At 50.9% G+C, this 27,875-nt stretch overlaps 1 protein-coding gene across 4 annotated transcripts in view; it reads left to right on the top strand.

Annotated features, from left to right (window-relative positions):
• Positions 1 to 27,875, top strand: part of PTPRN2 (protein tyrosine phosphatase receptor type N2) — a 998,301-nt gene that overhangs the window by 399,502 nt on the left and 570,924 nt on the right. For all 4 annotated transcript variants that reach the window (XM_003281603.4, XM_004090276.3, XM_012512304.2 and 1 more), the window contains 3 exons: positions 20,394 to 20,615; positions 22,233 to 22,273; positions 24,852 to 25,234. In XM_003281603.4, coding sequence (XP_003281651.2) covers positions 20,394 to 20,615; positions 22,233 to 22,273; positions 24,852 to 25,234 — 646 coding nt within the window. The remainder of the gene's footprint in view (positions 1 to 20,393; positions 20,616 to 22,232; positions 22,274 to 24,851; positions 25,235 to 27,875) is intronic.

Here is a 27,875-nt window from a genome sequence, read left to right as displayed (position 1 = left end):
AAAAGGACATTCTTCATTTATTGAGGAAGTTGCAGTGTTTTTGCATTGAGAACCAGGGAAGCTGATGGTGTAACTCTCAGTCTGAAGACCCAGGGACGGCTAGTGTGAGTCCTGGAGTCGGAAGGCCGGCAACCCTGGAGCTCTGATGTCCAGGGCAGCAGGAGGAAAGTCTGCCCCAGCACTCAGAGGGAGCCTAATTCACCCTCTGTGTTTCTCCTCTCTGGGCCCCAGCTGTTTGGACGGTGCCCATCCAACACTGAGGCAGACCTTCCCCCACCCACTCAGACTCCACCCCAATCTCCCTGGAGACATCTCCCAGAAACACCCAAAATGAAGCTTTACTGGATTTCTAGGTATTCCTTAACCCGGTCAAGTTGACACTTAAAACTAAGTCTACAGGTTCACCCCTTGTCAGCTTGGCACTCACACACAACTCCTTAAATTATGCTTAATTTCCAAACAAAGACAATAACAAGGTAATAGCTCCACCCAGCAGGATGCAACTCTCCTGTGATTATGATTTAGGGGATTTTAAACATTAGCAACACTGGACTTTTGGGACTTAGACTCTATTTAGAGATTTTGATATTCAGATATTTGGGGATTTCACTATTTGTGATTATGGCAATTGGGACTGTGTCTTTTGAGACTATGATCCAAACCCATGTCCTGCTAGCCGTGAGCATATGATATTTATACGCTGCTTCTCCATTTCTTTACATCTGCTTTCTTTCGTCAGTGCTGTAATTTTTTTTTCATATAGATATGGTACTTGTGTAATGCCATTCTTTCAGCTCAAGACTCTGATGACAGTGAAAGCGTTTTGGAAATCACTTTAGGAGATGCCTCAGACACCGTTTTCTAAATGAATCAATGACAAATAATGTGTGGGGTATCCACTGTTGTAATCCTTGTTCATTGATCAAACACCAGCCACACTGAACAGGAAACAAAACCGGTAACCAACGTGTTAGAACGCTTTCTTTCATCATCTTGGTTCTGCGCCCTCCAGAGCCTGGATGGGAATTACAAGTCCCTAATTCACATCATGAGGGCTGACTTCCGGTTCTGAATTTCACATTGCAACCTCTTCCCAACATACCTGATATTTCTTCTATTCAGGCGTCTTATTATACTATTATTTGTATGGCCAAGGTAATTACGGGTCTCCACCCAGCCAGCCTCTGTCCTAAGATGGGGCCCGTGGTGTTCATGTGGGAAGTGCACTGGGAAACTCATGTAGAAGCTGGAAGAATTTGTTTCTGCCTCCGGCCATGCAACTCTCCAGCCATGCAACGCTTCCCGTGGTTATTCCCAAGTTCACTCATTCATTCAGAAAGCACTTGCAAAGTCCCGGCCAATCACACGGGCTCCCAGTTCTCTCCCCTCATCCAAGATAAGCGTGTTCTGGTCCTCTTCTCCTTCGAGCCTTCCGTGACCCTGAGGTCCTGTGTTGGCCGGTGGGGTGCCCACTTCCTTGTCGTGTTGGTGGTGGGAATCCCAGCCTGAAAACCCTCACAGAGAAGGGTGCCTGCCCCGCAGCCCAGTCTCAGGAGGGCACTGAACCAAAGCTTTGACTTTTCATGGTGACAGCAGTAGATTATAATACAGAAAAAACCGACGCCAATGCGTCTGTCACTTTGGAGAAAATATGCCCACACTTTTGGGGTCATTTTCACTTGAAAGGAAGCACCTGCTGCCTTTTCATTTTTGAAGAAATTCATTCATATTTGAATGCAGGCCAGTGCTGCTCAGTGCTCTAAACCCAACCATACCCCTTGGCTTAAAAAAAAAAATTAGAAGAGAATTGGCCACCTAATCACTGGCACACAGAGGCCGCCTCTCACAGGCTGCTCCAGGAGGAAGCCACTGATAAATTCTTAATCTCGGATCCATGCCCCTGGCTGGAGTTCACAAGCACCCTCTAAAGCAGGAGGAGAAGGCACCTATGTTATCAAAGTGCCTTTCATCCTAGCGAAACAGTCCCGTGCTCAGTGTGCACTGCCTGAGGCCTTTCTTTCTGTGCATCAGCACACCATGGAGTCAGAAGCAGCGCACTTTTCCCAGGGGAGCAGGTGCAGGAGAGGGCACCCAGGGGTGCTGGGGGGGGGGTCACTCTGTGGCTTATATAGCCAGAATAGTGTTCCTCTCACTGCACCTTGAAGACACACCTACCTGCTCAGCAACCCTGATGTGGATGCCCCCAGTGCAGGGTGGCAGTGGCCGTGTGTGGCTGGCAGCCCTGGAACTGCACTGCTCAGCTCCACCCAGCTCATGTCTTCTCCCAGGGGGAGGCGGCTCCCCCACTTCTGCACCAGTACAGAGTCACTGCTTTCAGATTTGGGAGAAGTAAGAGTCATAAACTGCCCCCATGTGAGAAATCTCTTCCACGGTGTTTGGCTGATGTCCTTACAGACTCTGCTTAAACACCTCTGAGGTCACTGCTTTCCTGCCAGGTCCATGCTGCTGTAAGCCAGCTGCATTTGCTGGAAGGATTTTTACTTTAAGAATTGGGTTGAAATTTACCTCTGTCTGACTGGGAATTGGTAGGGCACCTAAAGGCACCTCACTGCCACTGCCCAACCCCTGAGGTTTTCCTCCCACCACCTTCCACCATGCCTCCAAGGGGGAGGCCTTCCAGAACCACATGGAACAGGGTGCTGTCCGCTGTGTAAGCACAATGGGGAGGCCTTCCAGAGCCACGTGGAACAGGGGTGCTCTCCGCTGTGTAAGCACAATGGGGAGGCCTTCCAGAACCACATGGAACAGGGTGCTGTCTGCTGTGTAAGCGCAATGGGGAGGCCTTCCAGAGCCACATGGAACAGGGGTGCTCTCCACTGTGTAAGCATCCTCCGCATATGATGTCATCCTTCTGTCACTTTTCCAAATCTTCCCAGCTCCAACCTGAAAGCTGTTGCTTAATGGAGACCGCTGATTACATGGTGACGCTTCCCCTCTGAGGACACAGGGCAGGTGTAGGGAAGGCTCTGGGGGAACCTTTCCCCTTCCCACAGGTGAGCGCGTCACAGGTTGGAACTGGGGGCTCGAAGCCCCAGGGCGTTCTGTGCAGCAGTTGGTTTGCTTTGGGTCTGATCATGCCAAGTGTCTGACTGCAGCTGTGTGTTCACCTGACCTCTCCACCAGCATTTCTAGAACTTTTCGAGGTAACTGTTCCCATTAAGAGGGCATTTCTACAGATGTCGGCTTAGCTCGTTTAGTGAATGTGGGCAGCTCTGAAGTCCCAACCCTCCGACATCTGCAAAACATTTTCTCTTCTGGTCTTACCTGCCACCCAGTCCAGGACGGGCTGTGTTACCTGTTGTCCGTCAGTTCACATTCTGAGTGTGCAAACTCACACTAACATGAACCTAAAGGAAGCATTCTTTAGAAAGTCATTTGACTGCCGATCCCCACACCCCACTGCAGTCATGTCATTAATGCCAGAGCTAATTTGATATATTTTTTTCTTCTTTGCCTCAGTATTGCATTCAATAGAGAAAGCGTTAGGCTGGGTGAATGCTGAGCCCTGTGAGTGCAAAATATTGTGGCGTGACAGTGCAGGAGAAGCTTCATCCCAGGCTGCAGCATGGGCACTTTTCATTAGTCAGGGAGAGATGCACACGACTCAGCTGTGATTCCTTACCCCCTCAAATTGGAAGCAGAATATATTTTACTACACTTGTGTTGTTTCCAGTGAAAATAGACAACATGCTGGCATATGATTATGTCAGTTTCTCCCTGTGGAAGCCCAAATGAGGAGAGAATGCAATAATGAGCTCCTACTGAATTTACCTGAATCCTCTGCAAATACCCAAGTTTTGGACTCCAGCAATTGAATGGGCTGTATGTTCTCTAAACCAAAGGAGCACAGTCCATTCCCCATGATGGTGGGTGATGGTGATGATGGTGGTGATGATGATGGTGTTGATGATGGTAATGATAGTGTCAGTGATGATGATGGTGATGATGGTGGTGATGGTGATGGCGATGATGGTGATGGTGATGATGGTGTTGATGGTGATGATAGTGCTGATGGTGATGGTGATGATGGCATTGGTGATATTGGTGATGATGATGATGGTGGTGATGGTGATGGTGATGATAGTGTTGATGGTGATGGTGATCATGATGATGGTGATGGTGATGATAGTGTTGATGGTGATGACGGCGTTGGTGATGGCAATGATGATGGTGTTGGTAGTGTTGATGGTGACGGTGATGATGGCGTTGGTGATGGTGATGATAGTGTTGATGGTGATGATGGCATTGGTGCTGGCAATGATGATGGTGTGGATAGTGTTGATGGTGATGGTGATGATGGTGTTGGTGATGGTGATGATAGTGTTGATGGTGATGGTGATGATGATGATGGTGATGGTTATGATAGTGTTGATGGTGATGGTGATGATGATGGTGATGGTGATGATAGTGTTGATGGTGATGGTGATGATGGTGATGGTGATGATGGTGATGGTGATGATGATGGTGATGATGGTGTTGGTGATGGTGGTTCTACTGATGGTGCTGATGGGTGTTCAGATGTGGCTAACTGTGTACCTTCATATATACGTGGTTGTAAAGGCACTTAGGAGCAAAAGCTGTTGTGCATGATTCCCATTGTCTTTGTGAAAACAACGTTGTGGTGACGTTATCTGCAGGCTGTTGCTGATTCTTTAAAGCTTGTACCATTTTGTTTGGAAGGCCCTACGATGACATATAATTTCAATAGGCCTGACTGTGGCAGTTGAGAATGCAGAGTCATGTGAGCTGATCTCTTACTCCAGGCTTTATACATTTAATATCCTGACATTTTGTGTAATTGCCTTATAAGAGCCCACTTGGAGCACTGAAAACTACTTAAAATGTCATTATAAACTGGCCAGATTGCAGAATTACGTGGTGCGGTTGATGGAACACAACGTTTTACTTTGATATTCTTATTATCTGTGCTCTGTGCTGCAGCCCTTCTTCAACCCACCAGGGCTCACTGGACGCTGCAAAACATACTTCCTCATTTCTCTTCATCTTCAAATGGCGAGTAGTGGATGCTTCTGAGATAACTCAGCATGTTCATAAAATGCTGTGTGTGTGGTTTGTAGAGGTTACATGGGAAGGGATTCCTAGTACACATTAACTGTTCTTCCATCAGCTGCCCAGCAAGTTAGAATTTTCTCTTATATACTTATGATTTTTAAAAGTTATTTTTCATTAATGATAACCTAAAAAGTTTCTTTTTCAGATGAGAGGAAGTAGTTTTTGGAATTGTACTTTATTCCATTTTGAAGGTGGATGTTTCCTATTAATAGTGATTCTAAGAGGCCCACTGAAAATGCCTCCTGTTCTCTGATCTTTACCATAAAGAATATGAAGTTTTATTTCAGGGCAGTTGTATTTCTGCTCTCCCATCCATTTAACAAGACTCGAACCAAAGGGAGTCAAAGGAAAACAGATGCATAGCAGCCATAAGAGAGAGTTTTTCTGAGTCGTTAAATGTTACAGCAGTGTTAGAAGAGGGGACACAACTTCCTGTCAACAAATACTGAGCATTAGCAGGTAGTAGACAACACACTTACTATATTTCATTTTCTCAACAACTCATTCAAGTGGGAGTTATTGATTCAGTTTCACACAGAGGGCTCATGAGGCTGGAAGAGGCTGGATGGGGTTCCCTGAGTCCCAACTGTGGTGAATGGTGGGGTGGAGTTTGAGCCGGGTTTGGCTGACTCCAGAGAACACCTGTCTCTGCGTTACGCTGCCTTTTCTGGAAGGCTATGAATCTTTTAGGGTTTCTGCCCTGACATGCTCTGCCTGTGACCAGCAGGACTCTCATCCCACCTGCACTGGCACAAGACCAAACATGGCAGTGTGGATGCCTGCCGGGCTCCTGAGGGCCTCCCAGCCCGGCCCGGAACCTACACCTGGAACGAACCCTCTTATGGTTCCTACAGTGTGGCTGTGGGGCCACTATCCATTTAGGTCCTTTTCTTTGTGTCCCCCCATGTCCAGTCTGTCGACAGACCCTGCCGCACCTGCCTTCTGAGCACACCCAGGGTGCCCCCTCCTCCCCACCAGCCGGCTGCTTTCTGCTCCCCTCACCACCACCCCTCACCAGATCTGACCAGACCTGGCCTCCCCACCTGCCGGCTCCTCCCTGCCCCCGCCGCCCCACCACCCCTCACCAGATCTGACCAGACCTGGCCTCCTGCCTCTGACCTTGTCTCAGGCTGCAGAGTGGTTCTTGTACATTTGCCAATCAGATGATATCCCACTGCTCAGAGCACACCACGGGCTTCTCATCCCACTCAGTAAAAATCAAAGCTGTTTGCCTGGTCTGCAAGACCCTGCATATCTGTGGCACCCACACCCACCACTCCTCTCCCTCCGTGTCCTGTTGAAACGGGAAAAGTTCCCTTATTCCCCTCACAGGGCGTGCGATGGGGGAGTGGCTCCCTTCTTTAGTGCCCCGCTGCTCAAACCTCTAGGGGAGCATGCAGATGGGCAGGCTGTGGGCTCAGACCCCATGGCAGCGTCTAGGGGTGAATGTTTACAGCTCCCATAGCCCCAGTGGGCATGTGTTACAAGGTGCTCTTTCAGTTTTGCTCCTTAAATTTTGCCATCTATAGGTGGCTTGCATTAGCTCAACCAGACCCCTTCCTTATCACAAGGACAGAGGACTCTCTGAATGCTGGGTTCTTGCCTTGGTGTACTGGGAGAATCAGATCATACGTGGGCTTGGAGAGTAAGTGCAAGGTTGTTTTGAGTAGAAGTAGCTTTCAGCAGACGGGGGAGCCAGAAGGGAGATGATTTTCCCCTGCAGTCCGGGTGCTCGGTGGCCTGGGCTCTCCTCAGACTGCCCCGGCCACACTGTACATCATTCTGCTGGTCGATGCCCTGCTGGTGTCTTTCGGTCGGCTCTGGTCCCACTGGTCAGTGGCCTGCTGGCATGCTGGCATCTGTTGGTCAGCTCCTGTCCCACCAGTTGGTGGCCTGCTGGTATGCTGGCGTCTGTCGGTCTGCTCTTCTGCCAACGTGCTCCTCTTGACATCCAGCCACTTGTGTGTGTGCCTGCTAGGGTCTTGGGGGTTTTTATAGGCACAGGATAGGAGTGTGGTAGGGGCCAGGGTGGTCTTGGGAAATGCAACATTTGGTGGTGAAGGCAGGAGTGCCTGTCCTCACCTAGGTCCGTGGAGATGGAGCCCCAGCCAGGGACCTGCCTTCCTCAACCCAGCACTTCCCTTCACCCTTCTATATCATTTAAAGGGACCAGCTCTCCCCTTCCCAGCACTCCCATATCACTGTGAACTCTCCACGTGGGGGCTGCATTTTGGACACTCTGGCCTCCTGTCTGTTCTTCCAACCCAATACGCCAGGCAGTTTCTGCCCACGGCCGTAGTGCTCACTGCTACTCCTGCCCGAAGACAGCTTCCCAGGCCCCGCTGGGCCCACGCTCACCTCCCTCAGGCCTCTGCTGAGACTTCACCTTCTCAGTGAGGCTTTCTCTGCAGTGCTGTATGAAAGAGCAGTGCTCCAGCCCCCCATCCTTCATACTCTCGGTTATTTCTCCACAGCATCGATCACCACCAGATATCCTGTGCATTCATGTTTTTTTTTTTTTTTTTTGAGACAGAGTCTTGCTCTGTCACCCAGGCTGGAGTGCAGTGGCACGATCTCGGCTCACTGCAAGCTCCGCCTCCTGGGTTCACGCCATTCTCCTGCCTCAGCCTCCCGAGTAGATGAGACTACAGGCGCCCGCCACCTCGCCCAGCTAATTTTTTTGTATTTTCAGTAGAGACGGGGTTTCACCGTGTTAGCCAGGATGGTCTTGATCTCCTCGTGATCCGCCCGCCTCGGCCTCCCAAAGTGCTAGGATCACAGGCGTGAGCCACCGCGCCCGGCCGCATTCATGATTTTTATTGTTTGTTTCCCATTCCTTCTAACATGGATGGAAGTCACACAAAAGCAAGGAATTTGCTCATGGATTTATCTCTGCACCTTCAAAGGTAGCTGGTGCAAAGGAGATGTGCAGTAAATATTTGTGGCAGGAAGGAAGGAAAGAATGCAGCCAGCAAGGGAGGGAGGAAGGATGGGGAGAAGGAAGAAAGGAAGGGAAAGGAAACAAGAGGGAAGAAGGAGAGAGAGGGAGGTGGGAGTACTTAACCTCTTGAAGCTCTCATCTGTCCCTGAAGGGGAGGGCGTGGCTCATACCACCCACCACCACCCCACGGCAGGCAGAGTAGAGAGGCTGCCTGCAGATCGCCTGGAGTAGGACGTGCGGTGAGGAGCAGAAAGGTGGGTGGTGTGGGCAGGCAGGGGCAGGAGCAGAAAGGCGGGCAATGTGGGTAGGCAGGGGCGAAAGCAGAAAGACGGGCGATGTGGGCAGGGAGAGGCAGGAATAGAAAGGCGGGCAGTATGGGTAGGCAGGGGCAGGAGCAGAAAGGTGGGTGATGTGGGCAGGCAGGGGCAGGAGCAGAAAGATGGTCGATGTGGGCAGGCAGGGGCAGGAGCAGAAAGATGGTCGATGTGGGCAGGCAGGGGCAGGAGCAGAAAGGTGGGCAGTGTGGCCAGGCAGGGGCAGGAATAGAAAGGCGGGCGGTGTGGGCAGGGAGGGCAGGAGTGGAAAGGTGGGTGGTGTGGGCAGGGAGAGGCAGGAGTGGAAAGGTGGGTGGTGTGGGCCGGCAGGGGCAGGACAGTGACAGGGCCTGGCTTCCCGCATAGGAGGCAGCATGAGGTGCTGAGAGGAACAGACATTGCTGTAAGCAGGGTGGGATGCACAGAATAATATTTCCCTGCTTCTCAGTGTTGTGTGGGGCCCATTTGCTGCAAACCAGCAGGATAATTCCACCAGCACGTTGGGTTGGAAGAACAGAAAGGAGGCCAGAGTGGCTGGGGTGTGACCATCATGGGAGAGTTCACAGGACACAGAGGGAGAGGAGTGCTGGGTTGGGGTGCTGCAGATACACAGCGTCTCACAGACCAGCAAAGAAGAGAACTTTGCAGATCACCATGGTCACCCACATTCTTCCCTCTGCATGACGGATCTCACCTCAGTGACCCCCCTGGGTTATGTTCACAAGGGTGGAATTAGAGGGGCTGGAGATGACACTGAGATCTTAAGGAGAAAAGGCCTTTCCGTATAAATGCTCCTTGACCTTCTAGAAATGCCCACTTGTTTCTGGGCTCCAGGAGCTGGTGAATACTGGGACTCACCTGGGTTAGCTTTGCAGTGAAGGTCAGTGCAGGGGACACAGGAACATCTGCTTGCTGCGTCAGTGCCAGATCAGGGCGGCAGAGCTGCCACGTTTCGAGCTGCTGAGGGTGGACATCTCAGCCCTGCATGTCGAGGGCGGAGACTGGGGTACGCCCTTGGTGAGCCCAGGTACTCGGAAATGGAACATGCGTGTCAGCTGAATGTTCTGGTTACATTAGCCTTTAGTAGAAACAGCCTGGATTCAACTTGTTTAAAAATCTCTCATGAATACATCGATCTATTTTCCTGCCTTGGCCAGTGTTCCTGAAGCATGAAGGTGGGTCTCACACACACTGCCCCGCTTGAGGCAACAGGGTCAGCGTTGTTGCCGGCCAAGCTCCAGAGCTCAGCAGAGCACCCGCGGCAGCCTTCTGCCCCACGGCCTCTTCCCTCAGATGACTCTGTTTTCTTATCATTCATGCCCTTGATGCCACACTACGCCACCTAAATTTGATGTGTCTGTAATGAGGCTTAACAAGAGGCAAAGAATTGTTTTGCTTACTTTATATTCTTATTTTTCATGTATTTTATTTATTTTATATTAAATTTAAAACATATTCTTGCCACTTTTTGTTCAGCATAACTTAGATCCCAAAAATTATACAGTAATTTTTTTGTTTTTTCAAGAGACATCACTTGGGTTTATCTTTTTTTTTTTTTTGAGATGGACTCTTGCTCTGTCACTCAGGCTGGAGTGCAATGGCACAATCTCGGCTCACTGCAACCTCCACCTCTCATGTTCAAGCGATTCTCCTGCTTCAGCCTCCTGAGTAACTGGGACTACAGGCATGTGCCACCATGCCTGGCTCATTTTTGTATTTTTAGTAGAGATGGGGTTTCCACCATGTTGGCCAGGCTGGTCTCGAACTCCTAACCTCAGGTGATCCACCCGCCTCGGCCCCCCAAAGTGCTGGGATTACAGGCATGAGCCACTGTGCCCAGTCGGATTTATCTTTTTAAAAATCAGTGAGTTAACTGGATTGCATTTGTGAGAGATTAAAAATAAGAAGGATTTTTTTTTTAACCTCTTGAGAAAAGGTAACATCTTATACATTTTATGTTTTAAGAGTTTATACTGAAAAGACACTGGTTAGATTTAAGTTTATGTCAATCTAGTTGTTAATTTCCAGGGGTAAAATATAGGCAGTGATTTACACACTGATGACATTGCTTTATAAAAGTTTGGAGGTCTTTTGGTTGGAACTTGGGTTCCATGTACTGTAATTGGTGCCAGCTTGGGCAGCAGGTTAGCCCAGACACTCGTGCACTTGAGGGGGAAAGAACATGGCGTGAGATGGGGTGTCATTGAGGGGGAAAGACATGTGGCGTGAGATGGGGTGTCATTGAGGGGGAAAGACGCATGGCGTGAGATGGGTTGTCATTGAGGGGGAAAGACAGGTGGCGTGAGATGGGGTGTCATTGAGGGGGAAAGAACGTGGCATGAGATGGGGTGTCATTGAGGGGGAAAGAATGTGGCATGAGATGGGGTGTCATTGAGGGGGAAAGACGCGTGGCGTGAGATGGGGTGTCATTGAGGGGGAAAGACATGGCATGAGATGGGGTGTCATTGAGGGGGAAAGACGTGGCGTGAGATGGGGTGTCATTGAGGGGGAAAGACGTGGTGTGAGATGGGGTGCCATTGAAGGGGAAAGACGTGTGGCGTGAGATGGGGTGTCATTGAGGGTGAAAGAACGTGGCATGAGATGGGGTGTCATTGAGGGGGAAAGAACGTGGCGTGAGATGGGGTGTCATTGAGGGGGAAAGAACGTGGCATGAGATAGGGTGTCATTTAGTCTCTTCACAGGGTCTTAATGGTGCATTTTCCCTGTAAATTGTTTGCTTGTTCTATCCATTGGTCAAGTCTCTCTGGCCTCCAAAACATTTTAGTGTGTCTGTGTTGGCGTGAGAACAATGTCGTAGCCCTCAAGAAAACAAAGCTTTTAATTTTCTATTGTTTTTTTTTTCTTTTTCTTTTTCTTTTTTTTTTTTTTTTTGAGACAGAGTCTTGCTCTGACGCCCAGGCTGGAGTGCAGTGGTGTGATCTCGGCTCACTGCAAGCTCCGCCTCCTCCCCGGTTCACGCCATTCTCCTGCCTCAGCCTCCCGAGTAGCTGGGACTACAGGCACCTGCCACCACACCCGGCTAATTTTTTTGTATTGTTGGCAGAGATGGGGTTTCACCATGTTAGCCAGAATGTTCTCAATCTCCTGACCTTGTGATCCGCCTGCCTCGGCCTCCCAAAGTGCTGGGATTACAGGTGTGAGCCACCGTGCCCAGCCTATTGTTTCTTAGAATAATGTTTGTTCCCAGGCTTTGATCACAATAGATGCCCAATACAGGTTGGTGCAATCAATGGGCAGGTTAGTGGGTGGAGGGACGGACAGAGACTGGGCTTTGACTTTAATGAGAGGTTCATATTTTTTTAAATGTAGGTTAACATTTTGGTTAATACTTTGGCAGGAAATAGTTTCAAAATGCGTAATCTTGAATTAGACCTTGAGCAAGTTGGAAGGTACCTGTCAGCTTGTGTGACTGAGATCTAAGGGGCTCTCTGACTGTGTTCCTTGCTTCTCACCTGAGGATCACGATGAGCTGTGGTGAGAGCTTCTCGTGGAGAACCAAGTGTTAGTTTTCAGAGTGAATGGGAAAGGGGGAAAAGAGTGGAAAACTAAAATGATTTCTCATCCTCGTCTTGTTTCATGATAATAGTTATAATTTATTAAGCACTTACTGTATGCTGGGCCCATGCCTCACTTGTCACCATTTTACAGATACGGAAACTGAGGCATGAAGAAATGAGCGAGCTTGCCCCAAACCACAGACCATGAGTGCTGGGGCCAAGACTCAGGGAGCATGATCAGCCTTTCTTCACGGGAGTCCAGCCTAGCATCCCCCAGGGCAGGGCAGCACAAGGATGGATGATTGGATTGATGGGAACTTCAAACATGTCCGTGGAAACCAAGGTCCTAGCTGCAATGATGGAAAAAGAAATGTGAGCTAACACCCTACAGATTCTAGAATAATCAGGCCTGAGAAAGCATGCAGGCAGCTGCAGCCACAGCAGAGGAGCCCCTGGTGGCTCAGTGCTGACGGCTCCATGCCAAGCCTGGCCGCGTCTGGCCAGGGTGCTCTGGCTTTCCCGCCATGCGCGATGGCCTTTCTGCTCACGTTGCCGTTTCTTCCTCCCTTCCTGGTCCACCACGGAGCCTCAGTTTCTCAAGGGTGGACACCCGCCAGTTCCCCAAACTCTACATTCCCAGCTGCTCTCTGTCGATACAAGTAGGCTGTTCGTATGGTTGAGTGTGGCACTCACTGCACCATGCTGTACCGGGCACTGCCGCCCCTTCTCACCGTGATGTGAGGGAAGTCTAGCCGAGCCATGGTATTCTGGAACCTTCTCACCATGACGTAAGGGAAGCCTTACTGAGCCGTGGTATTCTGGAAACGTAGCTTGCTGTGGAATTTCACCTTCAGAGCAGGCACTTGGCCTCTGTGTGGGTTTGAGAGGGGAATAAGCATCATTTTGCAAAGTTCAGGGGACGTCGACACTCCTGTCTTTGTGTTAAGCAGGACTCATCAGTGTTGACAGTGACAGTGTTTGCTGTTAGAAACACAGACTGCAGCCTCTTCCCTCGGGGTGGTGGGGGAAGCACCAGCCTGCCCCGGAAGGAGAGGGGCAATTCTCCTGGCTTAGTCTCCTGCGTAGCTGGGATTACAGGCGCCTGACACCATGCCCAGCTAATTTTTGGTATTTTTAGTAGAGATGGGGTTTCACTATATTGCTCAGGCTGGTCTCCAACTCCTGGGCTCAAGCAATCTGCCCACCTCGGCCTCCCAAAGTGCTGGAATTACGGGTGTGAGCCACCGCATCCGGCTGATGTCTGCTTTCTCTTTTTTTCAGCAATTTCCTGCTAGCAACACTGTAGCCACTCTGAATTGAATACCCCAGCCTGTGCACATCATTTTTATAAACCTTGGGGGGCTCAGAAAAGTTTATTTGTGGATCAGTTTGGCAAAACATGATTCATTTTCACTGGAAATCCCAAATTCGAGAACATTTAACCTTCTTTGTTGAGAAGTCACATAATTTTTATTCTTTCACCGTTTGTCAAAATATCACAACCAGCTTTTCAGCCCCCTTAGGAAACACAGGGCCTCGCAGAAGAATGGTTCATGGAACGTGTCCCTGCACGGACCACATCACCTTCTCTGGAGCTGCCGTGGGGTCGTCCGGGCAGGCGGTGGCCCGGGGCTGCAGCCCTGGGGAGCTCCGGCTGCGTGGGGGACGGTGGCCACTGCTGCCTGGGAGCTCAGGATGCAGGTGGAGGCTCCCAGGCCTTGTGGCGCCTGCTGTGCCAAGCTAGTGTGTGGAGAGTCCTTTTGTCCTTTTTGGGAGGGCAGAAGGGATCTTTGGACTTGGAAGTGAATTGTTCTGCCACACTTGGAGGCCCTGCCACTTCTTGCAAATCATGACATTGGAAATAATGGACTTTGCCCCAGACGAGGCCTCCGGTCAGGTCGTTACTCTGGGGGCCTCCTGCCCCGCTCACCTGAGGAGGAGGCCACTGGACAGCCGAGCCTGTGTTTGTTGGTTCGTGTCCACAGGAAGGACCTTTCCTTAGCAACCACCACACATTGCTCACCTCCCTGTTTCCTTCCCTCTGACGCGGGGACTGGCACCCACCGTGAGCTGTGGCCCATCGCAGGGACTGGCACCCACCATGAGCTGTGGCCGGGCCGACTCTGACACACATCTCGGCCAGTGCAGGCATGTGCGGAGACATCCCTCGCCTCCTAAGCATGGAGGACGCCGACTGCTGGGGACGGCCATGCCCAATGCCGAGGGCCCTTCAGGTCTCCCTGCAGCTGTGCTGGCTCCTGCTGTGGGCTCCGGTGCCTCCTGCCAGTTCTCTGGGGCTGTTAGGAACTCATGGGGCAGACACTGGGTTTTCTGGGCTCCACCTGGTGGAGCCCGGGACCCTTCAGAACTCAGGCTCTTGCCTGTGTCAGCCTACTTTTCCAGACACAGCTCTTCCTCCCCATCCCCGCACTTCCTTATTTCCATTTTCTTTGGGATGCGTGAGCCCTTTGTTGTCAGCATTGGACCTGTGGACCTGGACGAGCGAGATAAGACTGTCGCGATGATAATCGCTGGGAAAGAAAAGGATCTGGGATGGGAGGAGACTGCAGTGAATGAGAATGAAAAGGTTGCTCTGGGCTCGTGGCTCGGCGGCTCAGTTGCGAGGCTGAGATGGCTTTTCTGATTCTGAAAGCTACAACGAACAGCACATTTTCAAAATAGCACCGAGGGCTGTGATACGCACGCACCTTTAATTCCGGAGCACATCTGTTATCTTCTCTGTGAAACAACGTGAGTCCATCAGTGTGGAAGGAGCCGGGTCATGGGTGCCGTTGACCTGGGACCATCCAGCCCTTCAGCCCTTTGTCACCTGCAGACAGGAGTGGCGGTGAAGGCAGGCTTTGCTGCGGTTTTAGGCATGTTTTTGTTTGTGAGAAAGCGAGACGTATTTTCCTGAGTTTGTTGCTGGAAGTTTTCTTTGAAGGCAGCGTTCTGTCAGTGAACGCATGGTGAGGGCTGATGTGTGGGGGCTGGTGGGCCCTGGGGGTGCGGCGAAGGGAGGCTGGCCCTCCCCTCCAAGGCTCAAGGCTAATGAAAACACAGAAGAGTAAGTGGCCTCCATGCCGCTCCCTGCGTTTCCCTTCTTCTGTTTTAAACGGCAGGTTTTTTTATGATTTAGGATGGCAAGCCCAAGAGATCTGGGTATGGCTGCTGTTGAAACAACAGTTTGTTACCTACAGATTTCGAGAGGAGGGGACAGGCCACGCCACGTGTCGATACAGGGATTCACCAGGGTCAGTCCGGAGGCTGGGCGAGGGCAAGGCGGGGTCGTCAGGGACAGGACTGCCCAGTTTGAATAGTTCCAGCCGCTCCGGGGCCGGGGGCTGCCCGTGTGTGGTCCCTGCCCCAGGGTGACTAGGGCAGTGGCCTGGAGTCTGATACCACAGAGGCGGAGGCGGGCGTGGGCTCTGGGTTGCAGGATTTGCGTGTGGAAAGCCTGCGTGGAGTGGGTGACTGATCACTATCCGGGAATTGGCTGTTTGTGGGAGGGGCAGCCCCCGAGGGTCAGCAGGGCCCCAGGTGTCAGAGCATCGGAAATGTGGGGTTAATACAGACACTTCAACCCGAAGGTAAAGAAGCCGCCACTGTGTGCTGAACAATTTGGAGGCTTCAGTGTCGGCCAGAGCCGGGGACTCGGCCACCCCAGCAGGGGACATCGGTGGCAGTGAATGCCCAGCACTCTCCCATCAGAACGCCCGTGTCCGTCACATGTTTCATGTACAGACTGACTTTAAAGGACTCTGTCCGCTTCATCCCATGCTAAAGGACACGTAATGCTGTCTCAGAAACACTGTTGTGGACGCCCAGGCCTTTAAATGAGAGGGTCTTAGTCATCAACAGGAAGTCTGGAGTGGCGCTGACGGAACTCAGGTTGTCAAAGGGGAAAATCAGAGGGTTGTGGCTGTGACCCTTTCCATGTGAGACCCTGGTGGGGGGTGGGGCGCAGTGCAGAGTGTTCAGAAATGAAGCAAAACACTTCAAAAAGATGTGTCCTTACAGCCGTGTAGCAAGATGCCCCCTGAAGAACGAGCTTCAATTAATGGGCAAGAGAGACTGCACTTAAAAAATTTTCACCAAAGAACCCACCACAGGCCGTCAGCGCTTGTGTTTGGAAAGTCATGAGAGTCTAGACAGCCCCAGACACTGACTCCTGTCCTGCATATGCAGTGAACAGGGCACGTGGGGACCGGGTGCCGGCCCCGCTGCCTCGGCATGGACTAGACACAGCCTGCACTGTGGAGAGAGGACGGGACATGCGGCTGAGTGAACGGGGATGCCATGGGTAGTGCACTGTCGAGCTCTGTGCAGACACTGCAGGCTGCAGCCCAGGCCTGGTGATGCATTTGGCGCAGACACTGCGGGCTGCAGCCCAGGCCTGGTGATGCATTTGGCACAGACAAAAAAACCTAAAATGCCTAAATTTCTTAATTTGTAAAAAGCAGAAATAATTCCTCCGCCTGTAGTGTAGAGGGTTGTGCCGAGATCCCTCTAGGGCAGAGGGTCACAGTGGGATCCCTCTAGTGCAGAAGGTTGTGGCGGGACCTCCCTAGGGTGGAGAGTCGCGGTGAGACCCCTCTAGCATGGAGGGTGGCAGTGGGACCTCTCTAGGGTGAAGGGCCGCGCCGAGATTCCTCTAGTGTGGAGGGTGGCAGCGGGACCTCCCTACGGTGGAGGGTCACAGTGAGACCCCACTGAGGTCAGGACATTCTATGTCCCCTCTGCATTACTCTGCTGGTGTTGTTCGGGAAGGTAGAGATGGGGCCATGAGCTATTTTACATAAACCTTTATGAGGACAGAGATTTCAACACTGAATACAAGAGAAAGTCAGGTTTTCCTTCAAAGCTCGGAAATGGACCCATCAACCTTCTTTAGGGCAGAGTCTTTATTGCGGCCATTGAGATGGAGTGTACACACGGCGAGATGCGCAGATCACAGGTGGACACGACGATGCGTTGGACACGTGTGGGCATGGAACCAGTGGCCACACTGCACGGCACACCCTCACACCCGATGCTTCCTCCTGCCCCAGCCCCACCTGCAGGTGACGTGGCTCTGGTTGCCCTGGGCAGACCTCGCCCATCTTTGAACTTCAGCTTCTGTTAACAGGATTCTGTGGATTCTCTGGTGACCGGCTTCTCTCACTCAGCCTGACCGGTTCTAGATCTGTCCCCCTTCTTCTCATCTCTGTGGTTCCTTCCGGCTCAGTGCTGGTGTGGATGTGGCCTCCTCATCAGCTCTCCTGTTGCCGGGCACATGGACGTTAGACTCTGTCTGTGGAACTATTAGGAGTCAGGCTGCTACCCATAGTCTCGTTTGACTCTTGTGGTCATGGGTTTCACTTCTCTCGGGTAAATACTTACAAGTCCAATTTCTGGGTAACACGGAAGATGTCCTTCTGGGAAAGACGTTCCTTTCTCTGTTGGAACGCCCTGGCGCCTTTGTTGGAAACAGTCTCCTTGGACTTGTCATCGTGCCACTTCCTGGACGCGGTGAGGAGGCTCCGGGTCCCTCTAGCCTCCTGCGCAATCTGGATCACACTGCAGCTGTTTTATGAACCCTGCCTTAAAGTGGTAATAATTTTTCCTTGCTAACAATTAGTTGTTTTTTAGATAAAGTAAGAGGAGAAAAGAAGACGGTCTTTCTTGTTTACGTAACCACATATTTACCCTTTCAGGAGCTTTCTGGCTCCCCCCGTAGCTGTGGGCTTCTGTCTGGTGGTGTTTCTCTTCAGCCTTGCTTCCTCCCAGCACTTCCTGTGGTGCAGGCCCACTGGGACCCACTGGCTCAGCTCTGTTCACATGCGTGATATGAAAATATCTCTCCTTCACCCTCTCGTTTGAAGGGTATTGTCATTGGACATAGACTCCCGGATTCAATGATTTTTCTTTCAACCCTTCAAGTGTGGCATTCATTATCTGTAACGTCAGATGCCTGACTATGCACATTGTATGAAACACGTTGTTCTTACAGGACCTGCAGCGTGTCTGGCGGCCCCTGCGCTCCTGGGACCCTTTCCATTCTCGTGTGTGGAGCATGTCTCCCCCCCGCCCCGCCCCCGCTGCTTTCCAGGGATCTTCTTCACCTCTGACTGGCAGCAGCTCGGCTGAAGTCACGGCATGGTTCTCCTTGCATTTTATTGTCATGGAACTTAGTGACTGTCTTGAGTCCCTGAGTGAATATTCTTCCCCAGATTTGAGAGACTCATGGGCTTTCTTTCAGGTGTTTCTGGTCCTGTTCCCGCCCCACGTTCCCTCCTGACTCCAGCAATAGTGCAGCGGCTTGGATGCCCCAGGGGTTACTGAGGTTCTGTGGAACATCTCTCATTCTGTTCTTCCAAAGATGATCACTTCTATGATCTGTCTTCAGATTCACAAACGATTTCTTCCGTTAGGTCCATCCGTAAGATTTTAAATTTCAGATACTGCCCTTCACTTACAGAATGTGTGTTGGATTCTGTTTTAATTTCCCCACTCTGCCGAGTCAGCGGGTGCACCCATCTTGCCATGGTTACAGCAGCTCCACGAATGGCCTTATCTCCTCGCTCTAATCATCGACTGCCCTATTCTCAATTTTGGGTTCTGTTTATCTGTGTTTTCTCCACATGGCATGCAGGATTCCTGTTCTCCGCACCGTGCCCTCTGCCGCTGCCCAGCGCTCAGCCTGGGGTGCCACTGTGGCCCTGTGTGCAGGACACCCTCTGCAAAGACCCTCGACCAAGTGCTCTGTCCCTCCATTCCAGTTGCCTCACCAGCCCCACCTTTGACCCCAGGCTCAGTCTGGGGAACTGTCTTGCACCTGCCCTTACACCTGTCCAGAAACTGTGAGTCGTGATGTGGATAAGTGCAGGGCCCCTACACTGTCTTCACTTGGTGATCTCTGCTGCTCTGTGTGAGATGGCTTAGCCGTGTGGGAGCCAGGGGCCTGGGTTCCCTATCCCCCAGCACCCCTGCTTCCCCAGCCTCTGTCCAGGATCCTCGGGGGTGCCAGCCCTGTGACAGGCCCCCACCCTCCACCCCATCTTCCTGGGCCCTCACAGAGACCCAGCACTGGGGAGGAGCGCCCAGGTCAGGCACTGGGGGCAGGCACCCCCAGGAGAGAACTTCTGTTGCTTCTCTGATTATAAAAGTAATCAGATTACTTTTATTTTACATCGTCATTATCAAGTGAACAAACAAGCAAAACACAGACGAACTGTACAGAGAAGGCCTGCAGCTGAGCCTGGTTTATGTGGGATGTAACCGGAGGCCCCCCCACCCACCTTCATCACAGCGAGGGGCTTGGTCTTCACCTGCACTGTTGGGAGGGGTGGGGATATGTGGAGTGTAAGGGTGTGTGTGGGGCTGTCAGAAACAAGGATGGAGGGTGAGGGGCTTCCCACCCGTGTCACACTCAGCCTAGATTTTAAGGGTCTTTTTGGAAAATGGCGTCTTCAGATGTAGCATATTTCCACTATGTTTAATCAATAGGTGCCGCCTTCACCATCACAGGAGGGTTTGTCTGACATCCTCATCTCCTGTCTCTGCCCCGGTGACAGCCGGGGACGTCCTTGCCATAGCTAGAGGCAGAGGCTCGCTCCAGGGGCTCAGGTTGGGCCATCTGCTGTGAGCCCCGAGCTTCTCCCACTCAGGCGTTCCTGAGCCCCCACAGAGCAGAGGGTCCCCCGGCCCCAAAGCCACTGTCATCTCTATAATCTTGTTAGCTAGACTTCCAGCAGAGGCTTGAGGGGCTGGCTTTGGAAGAAGAGCGGCATCTGGCCTCCTGAGTTACCCGTTCACTTACAAATGCATCTTCAGACACAGCACACGGGCAGCTGGGGCCACCGTGTCGTATTGAGGATACGCTGGTGGCCAAAGTCTATGGAATGGAGGCTTTTCTCTACTCGTTGTAGCAGGAGAAAGTGTGGGAATAATGATAGCTGCCTGCTTCTGTGGCACTCTTCTGTACCAGGCAGGGCATGCCAGGAAGGGTGTGCCAGGCAGGGTGTGCCAGGCAGGGTGTGCCAGGAAGGGTGTGCCAAGCAGGGCAGGGTGTGCCGGGCAGGGTGTGCTGGGCAGTGTGTGCGGGGCAGGGTGTCCTGGGCAGGGTGCTGTCCTTGCCAGGCATTGTTTCTCCATCTGCCAAGTGAGCAGGACACAGCTCATCCTGTTCTTTTATCATCTGGAGGATGTGGTGAAGTTGCCCAGCCCGTCTCTCTTTCTGGCTTGGTCATTCCAGTGTTTTCTGGAAGCCGTGCTTTCCATCCTCCTGAGCGGGTGGATGAGTCTGTTCTTCTGTTCTATGGGTTTTCCACCTCCAGGGAACTGAACTAGTGACGGCCGCAGGGTCAGGTGGATTTGAGATTCAAGTCCAATATCCCAATCTTCTCTGAGTGCCGGCCTGCGCCTGGCCCTAGGTGGCCACTGCCTTGGGATGCTGCAAATGCCCACCACACCCCTGCGGTCCGGGGCCCTCACCTTTGCATTCGTCCACCCACAATGTCCTCATGTTTGTGTGTGTGCCCCTAGGAGCACGGATTCACACCCTCCTGAAGGACCTGCAGAGGCAGCCGGCTGAGGCGAGGGGCCTGAGTGGGCTGGAGCTGGACGGCATGGCCGAGCTGATGGCTGGCCTGATGCAAGGCGTGGACCATGGAGTAGCTCGAGGCGGCCCTGGGAGAGCGGCCCTGGGAGAGTCCAGAGAACAGGCGGATGGCCCCAAGGCCGCCCTCCATGGAGACAGCTTTCCAGGTGACTCCAGTGCCGTGGGTGCCCATGCCCGGGGTGCTGCAGGGAGGGGAGGCCTCAGGGCTGTGCAGAGACCGCTGGCTCACCAAGTGCAATGTGGGCTTTCTGCTGGGGAAGGGAGATGGGGATCTGTATTAATGATTTTTATCTGTTTGAACTTTTGCCTCTAAAAGCTTTCTTAACAGACTAAGCCTACCAGAGCAATTATGTTGAATGGCAAATTGCTCTCTGCGAGGTTTCACTCCTCCGTGCTGAGGCTGAGTCAGGAAAACAGGCGTGATGGGAAGTGTTGTGTTTGGACTGTGTACCGGTGAATATTGTCAAATATTTGAATAGCAGAGTGAGAGGGGATCATTCAAATGTCTGCTTGGGGCGTGCATTGGTCCTCTGAGGCTGCTGGGGAAGCAGAAGGCAGCCCCTCGGCACCTCCACCCCGGCAGGCATCCGGAGACCCGTGGAGGCCCCATGGGTCAGCCAGGACTTCTGCAGCCTGATGGCTTCTCACAGCATGGAGCTGCAAGAAAGCACCTAGCTCAGCTCCCCACACATGGCAGGCCCACAAGTACGTGCTGAAACCAAATGACAGACGCGCCCCTCTCTCTGCACAGGTGCAGAGGGGGCCTTCCTGGAAGCTGGAAGCCTGACGGGCAGGGTGCAGGGGAGGGGTGGAACTGCACCCCGGGAGGGCCTGTGTTATGTGGTCGCCCAGTGGTTGAAGGAATCGAGACCCGCATCAGGGCTAGGAGGGCGAGACCCGCATCAGGGCTAGGAGGGATGCAGGAGGCCCTGGCGTGTGTGCTATCTCCAGGGGTGACTGTTCGGGTGCCATGAGTCATGCACCTTTGGGCACTGAAAGTAGGATATTTATTTACTTATTTATTATTTTATTTTATTTTTTTGAGATGGAGTCTCTCTCTGTCACCCAGGCTGGAGTGCGGTGACACAATCTTGGCTCACTGCAACCTCTGCCTCCCGGGTTCAAGTGATTCTCCTGCCTCAGCCTCCCAAGTAGCTGGGATTACAGGTGTGCGCTACCACGCCTGGCTAGTTTTTTGTATTTTTAGTGGAGACGGGGTTTCACCACATTGGCCAGGCTGATCTCCAACTCCTGACCTCAAGTGATCCACCCACCTTGGCCTCCCAAAGTGCTGGGATTACAGCTGTGAGCCACCGTGCCCAGCCAGGATACCTATTTAGAGAGAAACGTTGACCACAGTGAAATAACCTAAGTCAGTGGATTCTGAAGCCATCTTAATTGTGAGGTGGTTTCGGCGAAGGCTTCACTTTGCTGTTTCATGACGTGAACTGTTGGGTACAATGGGTTTTCTTGCCATGAGTTAACATTGACGATCATGTGAGACCCACAGAGCCAGGTGAGGTCATCGTGGCTGCCTTCACGTCTACCATTTAGCTCCTCAGTCCCCTCCTCTCTTGCGAAGTTTATGGAATGCCATTTTGTGCTATAAACAGAAAAGGTTTACTCTATGGCAGGACTTAGGCCAGCGTCATCACACCTCACCTTTCATATGGAGGGATCTGCAGGGTCACCCTTTTTATGTCTGTGGCGCCCTGTGATGACATTCTTGATGAGGGTCTTGGTAACACTGGTGTCTTTTACAGATGACGGAGTGCAGGACGACGATGATAGACTTTACCAAGAGGTAAGATGACGTCTCTGGTGTTTGTTTCATGTTAAATGTGGAAGTTGGTCATCTTTTTGTTCACGGTGCAGGAACATTTATGAAATACGAAAGTTTTTTTTCCCAGAAAATTATGGAGAAACCCCTCATAACCTCCAAATTGAAAAACAGTATAAAGAGAACATACAAAAGTGTGTATATTTGGATACAAAATATCTCTTTTCAAATTATAACCTCATTTATCCATAGTAGAAATATGAAAGTCATGGTAAATACAAAGAAGAAAATTAATATTTCCTGGAATTTCCCAGCCAGGGTTATCACATGGCAGCCTGTGCCCACTTTGCACTTTTGATGCCTCCTGCATGTGTGGATTCCTGAGGGGTTTAGCTCACTCATACCTGGCTGTCCCGTGTGGCACCTCTGGCCACATGTGGCCCTCTAAACCTACATTTAAATTGAATAAAATTAAATAAATGAAAGATGCAGTGCCTTGGCTGCACTGGGTTCAGGTCAGCGGCCTGTTAGTTGCATGTGGCTCACAGCCAAGGCGCTGGATGCCACAGGAAGAGGACGGTCCGCCATCCCAGAGCCCCCATGGGCACTACTTCTCTGGAGGCAGTCGGAAGAAGGGCCCACGCGCTAGACGCTGGCCTTCCCTGTTAAGTCTTTTAGCCTCTTAGTTTCTCTCCCTTTAAGAACCTTTGGTCATGAATACAAGGCCGAAGGATGAAGAACCATTCTAAGCAACAGCAGTGACATTGCATGGTTCTGGGAAACCCAGTTTTGGGGGTGGAGAAAGAAGCATCTTTGGTTAGTCATTCTCTCCTCAGATTCTCTTAGTGGTTTGTGGTTCCGTGCCTGTTGGCAAGTGCAGGAACAAAACATCAGCAGTTCTTCTTTTGAATATTCATCAGAAACGATGGGACCTGCTGTCTGAGCTGTGGAGGGAGAAGTGGGGCTGAGAAACACATTTCCTAATTTAGGGAGTCGGGGAGACCCAGCCCTCCCACCTGAGGGGCAGGGAGCACTCCGGGGGGCTGCCGTTAGCCAAAGACTCCCTGACTTTTAGACCACAGCCTTTTCATCCTCCATGCGTGGAATTTTGACTTAGTTCTCTGTTGTTTGGGGTGTATTTTCAAGCAATTCTGTTTCTCAAAAAGGGTATGTGAGTATTGTATTTTCCGACTTCTTATTTATTTAAAAACATCTTTCTTTTTCTTCTCACATGAAACACAATTTAAGTGACAATATTATGCCTTTTCCTAGCTCTATTTAGTAACGTCAACGGCTACATCCTATTGTCAATGAGGATCCAAATTTGAGCAGTGTTTTTATCACACTGCTATTTTGTTTAAATTTTAAAAAACACGAAAGGAAAAGTTGTAATTTGTAGCCAAAATGGGAATAATTGCCTCTATAGTCCTTCTTTAATTCTCTTAAAAGTGTGTTTTGGCAAAGTGAGTCGTAAAGTGAATCAGATGTTCCTGTTTCCGTCTAATATAATATTGAAGATATAATTTCATGGTTTGAAAAAAACCCTGCCAAGTAGACATAAGACTTTTGGCATCACATGCACCAGAAGGTGCCTGTGGGCTGCCTGGCATGTGCCAGCGGCAGGAGCAGCCGCCGTCTTTCTTAGGAAGCGCAGTGTAGGGTGCCTGGGAGGGCAGTGCAGCCCAGAGGTGGAGATCAGGTCTTCGATGGCCCTTAGACCTGAGTTCCAATTCTGGATCTGATAATCACGACCTTTGTGATCTGGCACCAATAATTTGATATTTAACCTCTGTAAACCCCAGAGTCTACAAATTAAAGGTGAAACTCATCCTTTATTTATGGGGTTGGAGTAGTAATTAAATGAGTAACGACACAAAGCAAATCCATACCTGATGCATAGTCAGCAGAGGTGCCAAGGGGTTCTGAGGGATGGCTCGTCCAGGAAAAGGGGATCCGGCTGGGAGAGTGTTGCCCGTGTGAGGACCACAGATCCCTCAGGTATCGTTAGAATCAATTACACATCCCTGTGATGTGCCCACTCGTGAGTTAATTGCTTTGTGCCTCCGTCTCCCCTTCTGTGAACTGGGGTTACTGAGGGTTCCCCACCCATAGGCTTACGTGAAGACTCAGTGTGTTCATGCAGATAATGCATTTAGTGCTGTGCCTTTGTGTGCTGGAAGAGCTCAGTCGATGCAAATTTGTTATTATTATTATTATTTAGTGTTCATTGCTTCTAGAGGGCTGGGGTGGGATCTTGATATCACACAGTTTATTTTTAAAAATATCAGTGTAAAAGACCTACACAAACTCTACAAAATCTGATTCCTCAGAGAGGTGTGTGCGTGTGCATGTGTGTGAGAGGGAGCAGGAGAGAGGAGAAAACAGCACGTAAGTGATTCGGATACTCAGCGCCCTCACACCCCAGGCTCACCTAGACGTCATTCTAAATATAGACTGCACACACTTTGCCTTCCTCCCACACTCTCCTTCCAGGCTGCCCATGTCATCCCCACGGTGACTCTGTCCTGGGCAGCCCTTGATTGCATGTGTCACGTCAGCATTCCTTTCGCAGACGTCCCTCACAGAATGTCCTCTCTGCCAGGTCCATCGTCTGAGTGCCACACTCGGGGGCCTTCTGCAGGACCACGGGTCTCGACTCTCGCCTGGAGCCCTCCCCTTTGCAAAGCCCCTCAAAATGGACAGGAAGAAATCCGAGCACCCTGAGGCTTCCCTGTCTTCAGAAGAGGAGACTGCTGGAGTGGAGAACGTCAAGAGCCAGACGTATTCCAAAGACCTGCTGGGGCAGCAGCCACATTCGGAGCCCGGGGCCGTTGCATTTGGGGGGCTCCAAAACCAGATGCCTGGGCCCTCGAAGCAGGAGCAGAGCCTTCCAGCGGGTGCTCAGGAGGCCCTCGGTGACGGCCTGCAATTGGAGGTCACGCCTTCCGAGGAAGAGGCGCGGGGCTACATCGTGACAGACAGAGAGTGAGTAGCAGCCCTGGCTCAGGTCCTGTGCTCCAAGGGAGGGCTTGTCCCAGCAGGCTGGAGGTGGGACGCCTCCTTGCTGTGGCGGATGCATACGCTTTTAAGTGTCTTTAACTGAATAATGGGGTGCAGGCATCCCTGGAGTCTCAGGCGCGGAGGGCAGCCAGGTGCCTGGCCAGTGGCTCCTCCTGGTGCTTCTGAGCTGGGCTCCAGAGCTTGAGAGCTGTTCTCTAAAGGGCATCAAACAAAACCAAACCAACCAAATCCCTTCCTGGGTTTTTGGTCCTGACTGGTCACCTGCAGGCCGCGCCTCTCTGCGGGTCAGAATCACCTTCAGCGCCGGCCAGGCAGGGTGGGGTCTCGGGGAAGCTAAGTGTACAGCAAGGCCTGAGCACGGCCCGCGCAGGAATGCGGGATGGGACGCGGCCCCGGAAACTGCTGCACCCCGGACTCCTGCCTGTTAGGAAGGACTCCAGGTGCTTTATCTGTTTTGCACCAAAGTGGCCCAAATATCCTGATGTGGGCGCCCTTCAGAGAGAAGAAGGGGCTTCACAGCAGCGAGGCTCTTTCCCCACCCTCATGTCGATCTGAACTTAACGAGTCTCAGAATTCAAACATCACAGGCCCAGCAAGGCACAAGTGGCTGGCCCGTTCTCAGGTCACCCCGTTAATGAATCCGACATTTGATGCTTTGCCTTGTACAAGTTTTGTGTTTTCTTCAAGTGATGGAAGTGGTGTTTCAAAGAGAAGGACGTGTCTGCCTGGCTGTACACACACCCACACGTTTGTGTGTGTGCGTGTGTGTATATGAGTGTATGTTGGGTAAATGTGTGTGTGTGTGTGTATCAGTGTGTATGTTGGGTAGATGTGTGTGTATCTGTGCGTACGCATGTGTGTGTATATGTGTGTGTGTTGGGTAGATGTGTATGTGTGTGTATGTGCATGTGTGTATATGTGTATGTTGGGTAAATGTGTATCTGCGTGTATGTATATGAATGTGTGTTGGGTAGATTTGTGTGTATCTGTGTGTGTGAATATGAGTGTGTATGTTGGGTAGATGTGTGTGTATCTGCATCTGTGTATGAGTGTGTATGTTGGGTAGACATGTATCTGTGCATATGTGTGTGTGTATATGAGTGTGTTGGATAGATGTGTATCTGTGTGTATGCGTGTGTGTGTATGAGTGTATGTTGGGTAAATGTGTGTGCATCTGTGTGTATGTGCATGTGCGTGTGTGTGTATATGAGTGTGTGTTGGGTTGATATGTTTGTGCATATGCGTGTGTGTGTATGAGTGTGTGTCGGGTAGATGTGTATCAGTTTGTGCGTATGTGCATGTGTGTGTATGACTGTATGTCAGGTAGATGTGTATCGGTTTGTGCTTATTTGCATGTGTGTGTATGAGTGTGTATGTCGGGTAGATGTGTTATCGGTATGTGCATCTGTTCGGGTATTTTGTTGTGTGTATCTGTGTGTGTGTATATGAGTGTGTGTGTTTGGTAGATGTGTGTGTATCTGTGTATGTACGTGTGTGTATGAGTGTGTGTGTTGGATAGATGCGTGTGTATCTGCATATGTGCGTGTGTGTGTATGAGTGTGTATGTCGGGTAGATGTGTATCGGTTTGTACATATTTGTGTGTGTGTGTATGAGTGTATATGTCAGGTAGATGTGTATTGGTTTGTGCGTATTTGCATGTGGATGAGTGTGTGTGTTGGGTAGATGTGTGTGTATCTGTGCATATTTGCTTGTGTGTGTATGAATGTGTGTCGTGTAGATGTGTATTGGTTTGTGCATATGTGCATGTGTGTGTATGAGTATGTCAGGTAGATGTGTATCGGTTTGTGGGTATTTGCGTGTGTGTGTACGAGTGTGTGTGTTGGGCAGATGTGTGTGTATTTGCATATTTGCGTGTGTGTGTATGAGTGTGTATGTCGGGTAGATGTGTATCGGTTTGTGTGTATTTGCATGTATGTATATGAGTGTGTATGTTGGGTAGATGTGTATCGGTTTGTGCGTATGTGCGTGTGCGTGTATGAGTGTGTGTGTCGGGTAGATGTGTATCGGTTTGTGCATATGTGCGTGTGTGTGTATGAGTGTGTATGTCCAGTAGATGTGTATTGGTATGATGTGCATCTGTTCGTGTATTTCTTTGTGTGTACCTGTGCGTGTGTGTGTATGTGTGTGTTGGATAGATGTGTGTGTATCTGTGCATATGTGCGTGTGTGTGTGTTGGGTAGATGTGTATCGGTTTGTGCGTATTTGTGTGTGTGTGTATGAGTGTGTGTGTTGGGTAGATGTGTGTGTATCTGCGTATTTGCATGTGTGTGTAGGAGTGTGTGTGTTGAGTAGATGTGTATCGGTTTGTGTGTATGTGCATGTGTGTGTATGAGTGTGTTTGTGGGGTAGATGTGTGTGTATCTGTATGTGCATGTGTGTATATGAGTATGTGTGTTGGGTAGATGTGTGTGTATGTACGTGTGTGTGTATGAGTGTGTGTGTTGGGTAGATGTGTATCGGTTTGTGCGTATGTGCATGTGTGTATATGAGTGTGTGTGTCAGGTAGATGTGTATCGGTTTGTGCGTATGTACATGTGTGTGTATGAGTGTGTGTGTCGGGTAGATGTGTATTGGTTTGTGCAT

This window comes from Nomascus leucogenys, chromosome 13, assembly GCF_006542625.1.
Source record: "Nomascus leucogenys isolate Asia chromosome 13, Asia_NLE_v1, whole genome shotgun sequence".
NCBI classification, from domain to species: domain Eukaryota; kingdom Metazoa; phylum Chordata; class Mammalia; order Primates; family Hylobatidae; genus Nomascus; species Nomascus leucogenys.
Note: the sequence above shows the minus strand (reverse complement) of the source record. Positions and strands in the feature narration are given on the sequence as shown.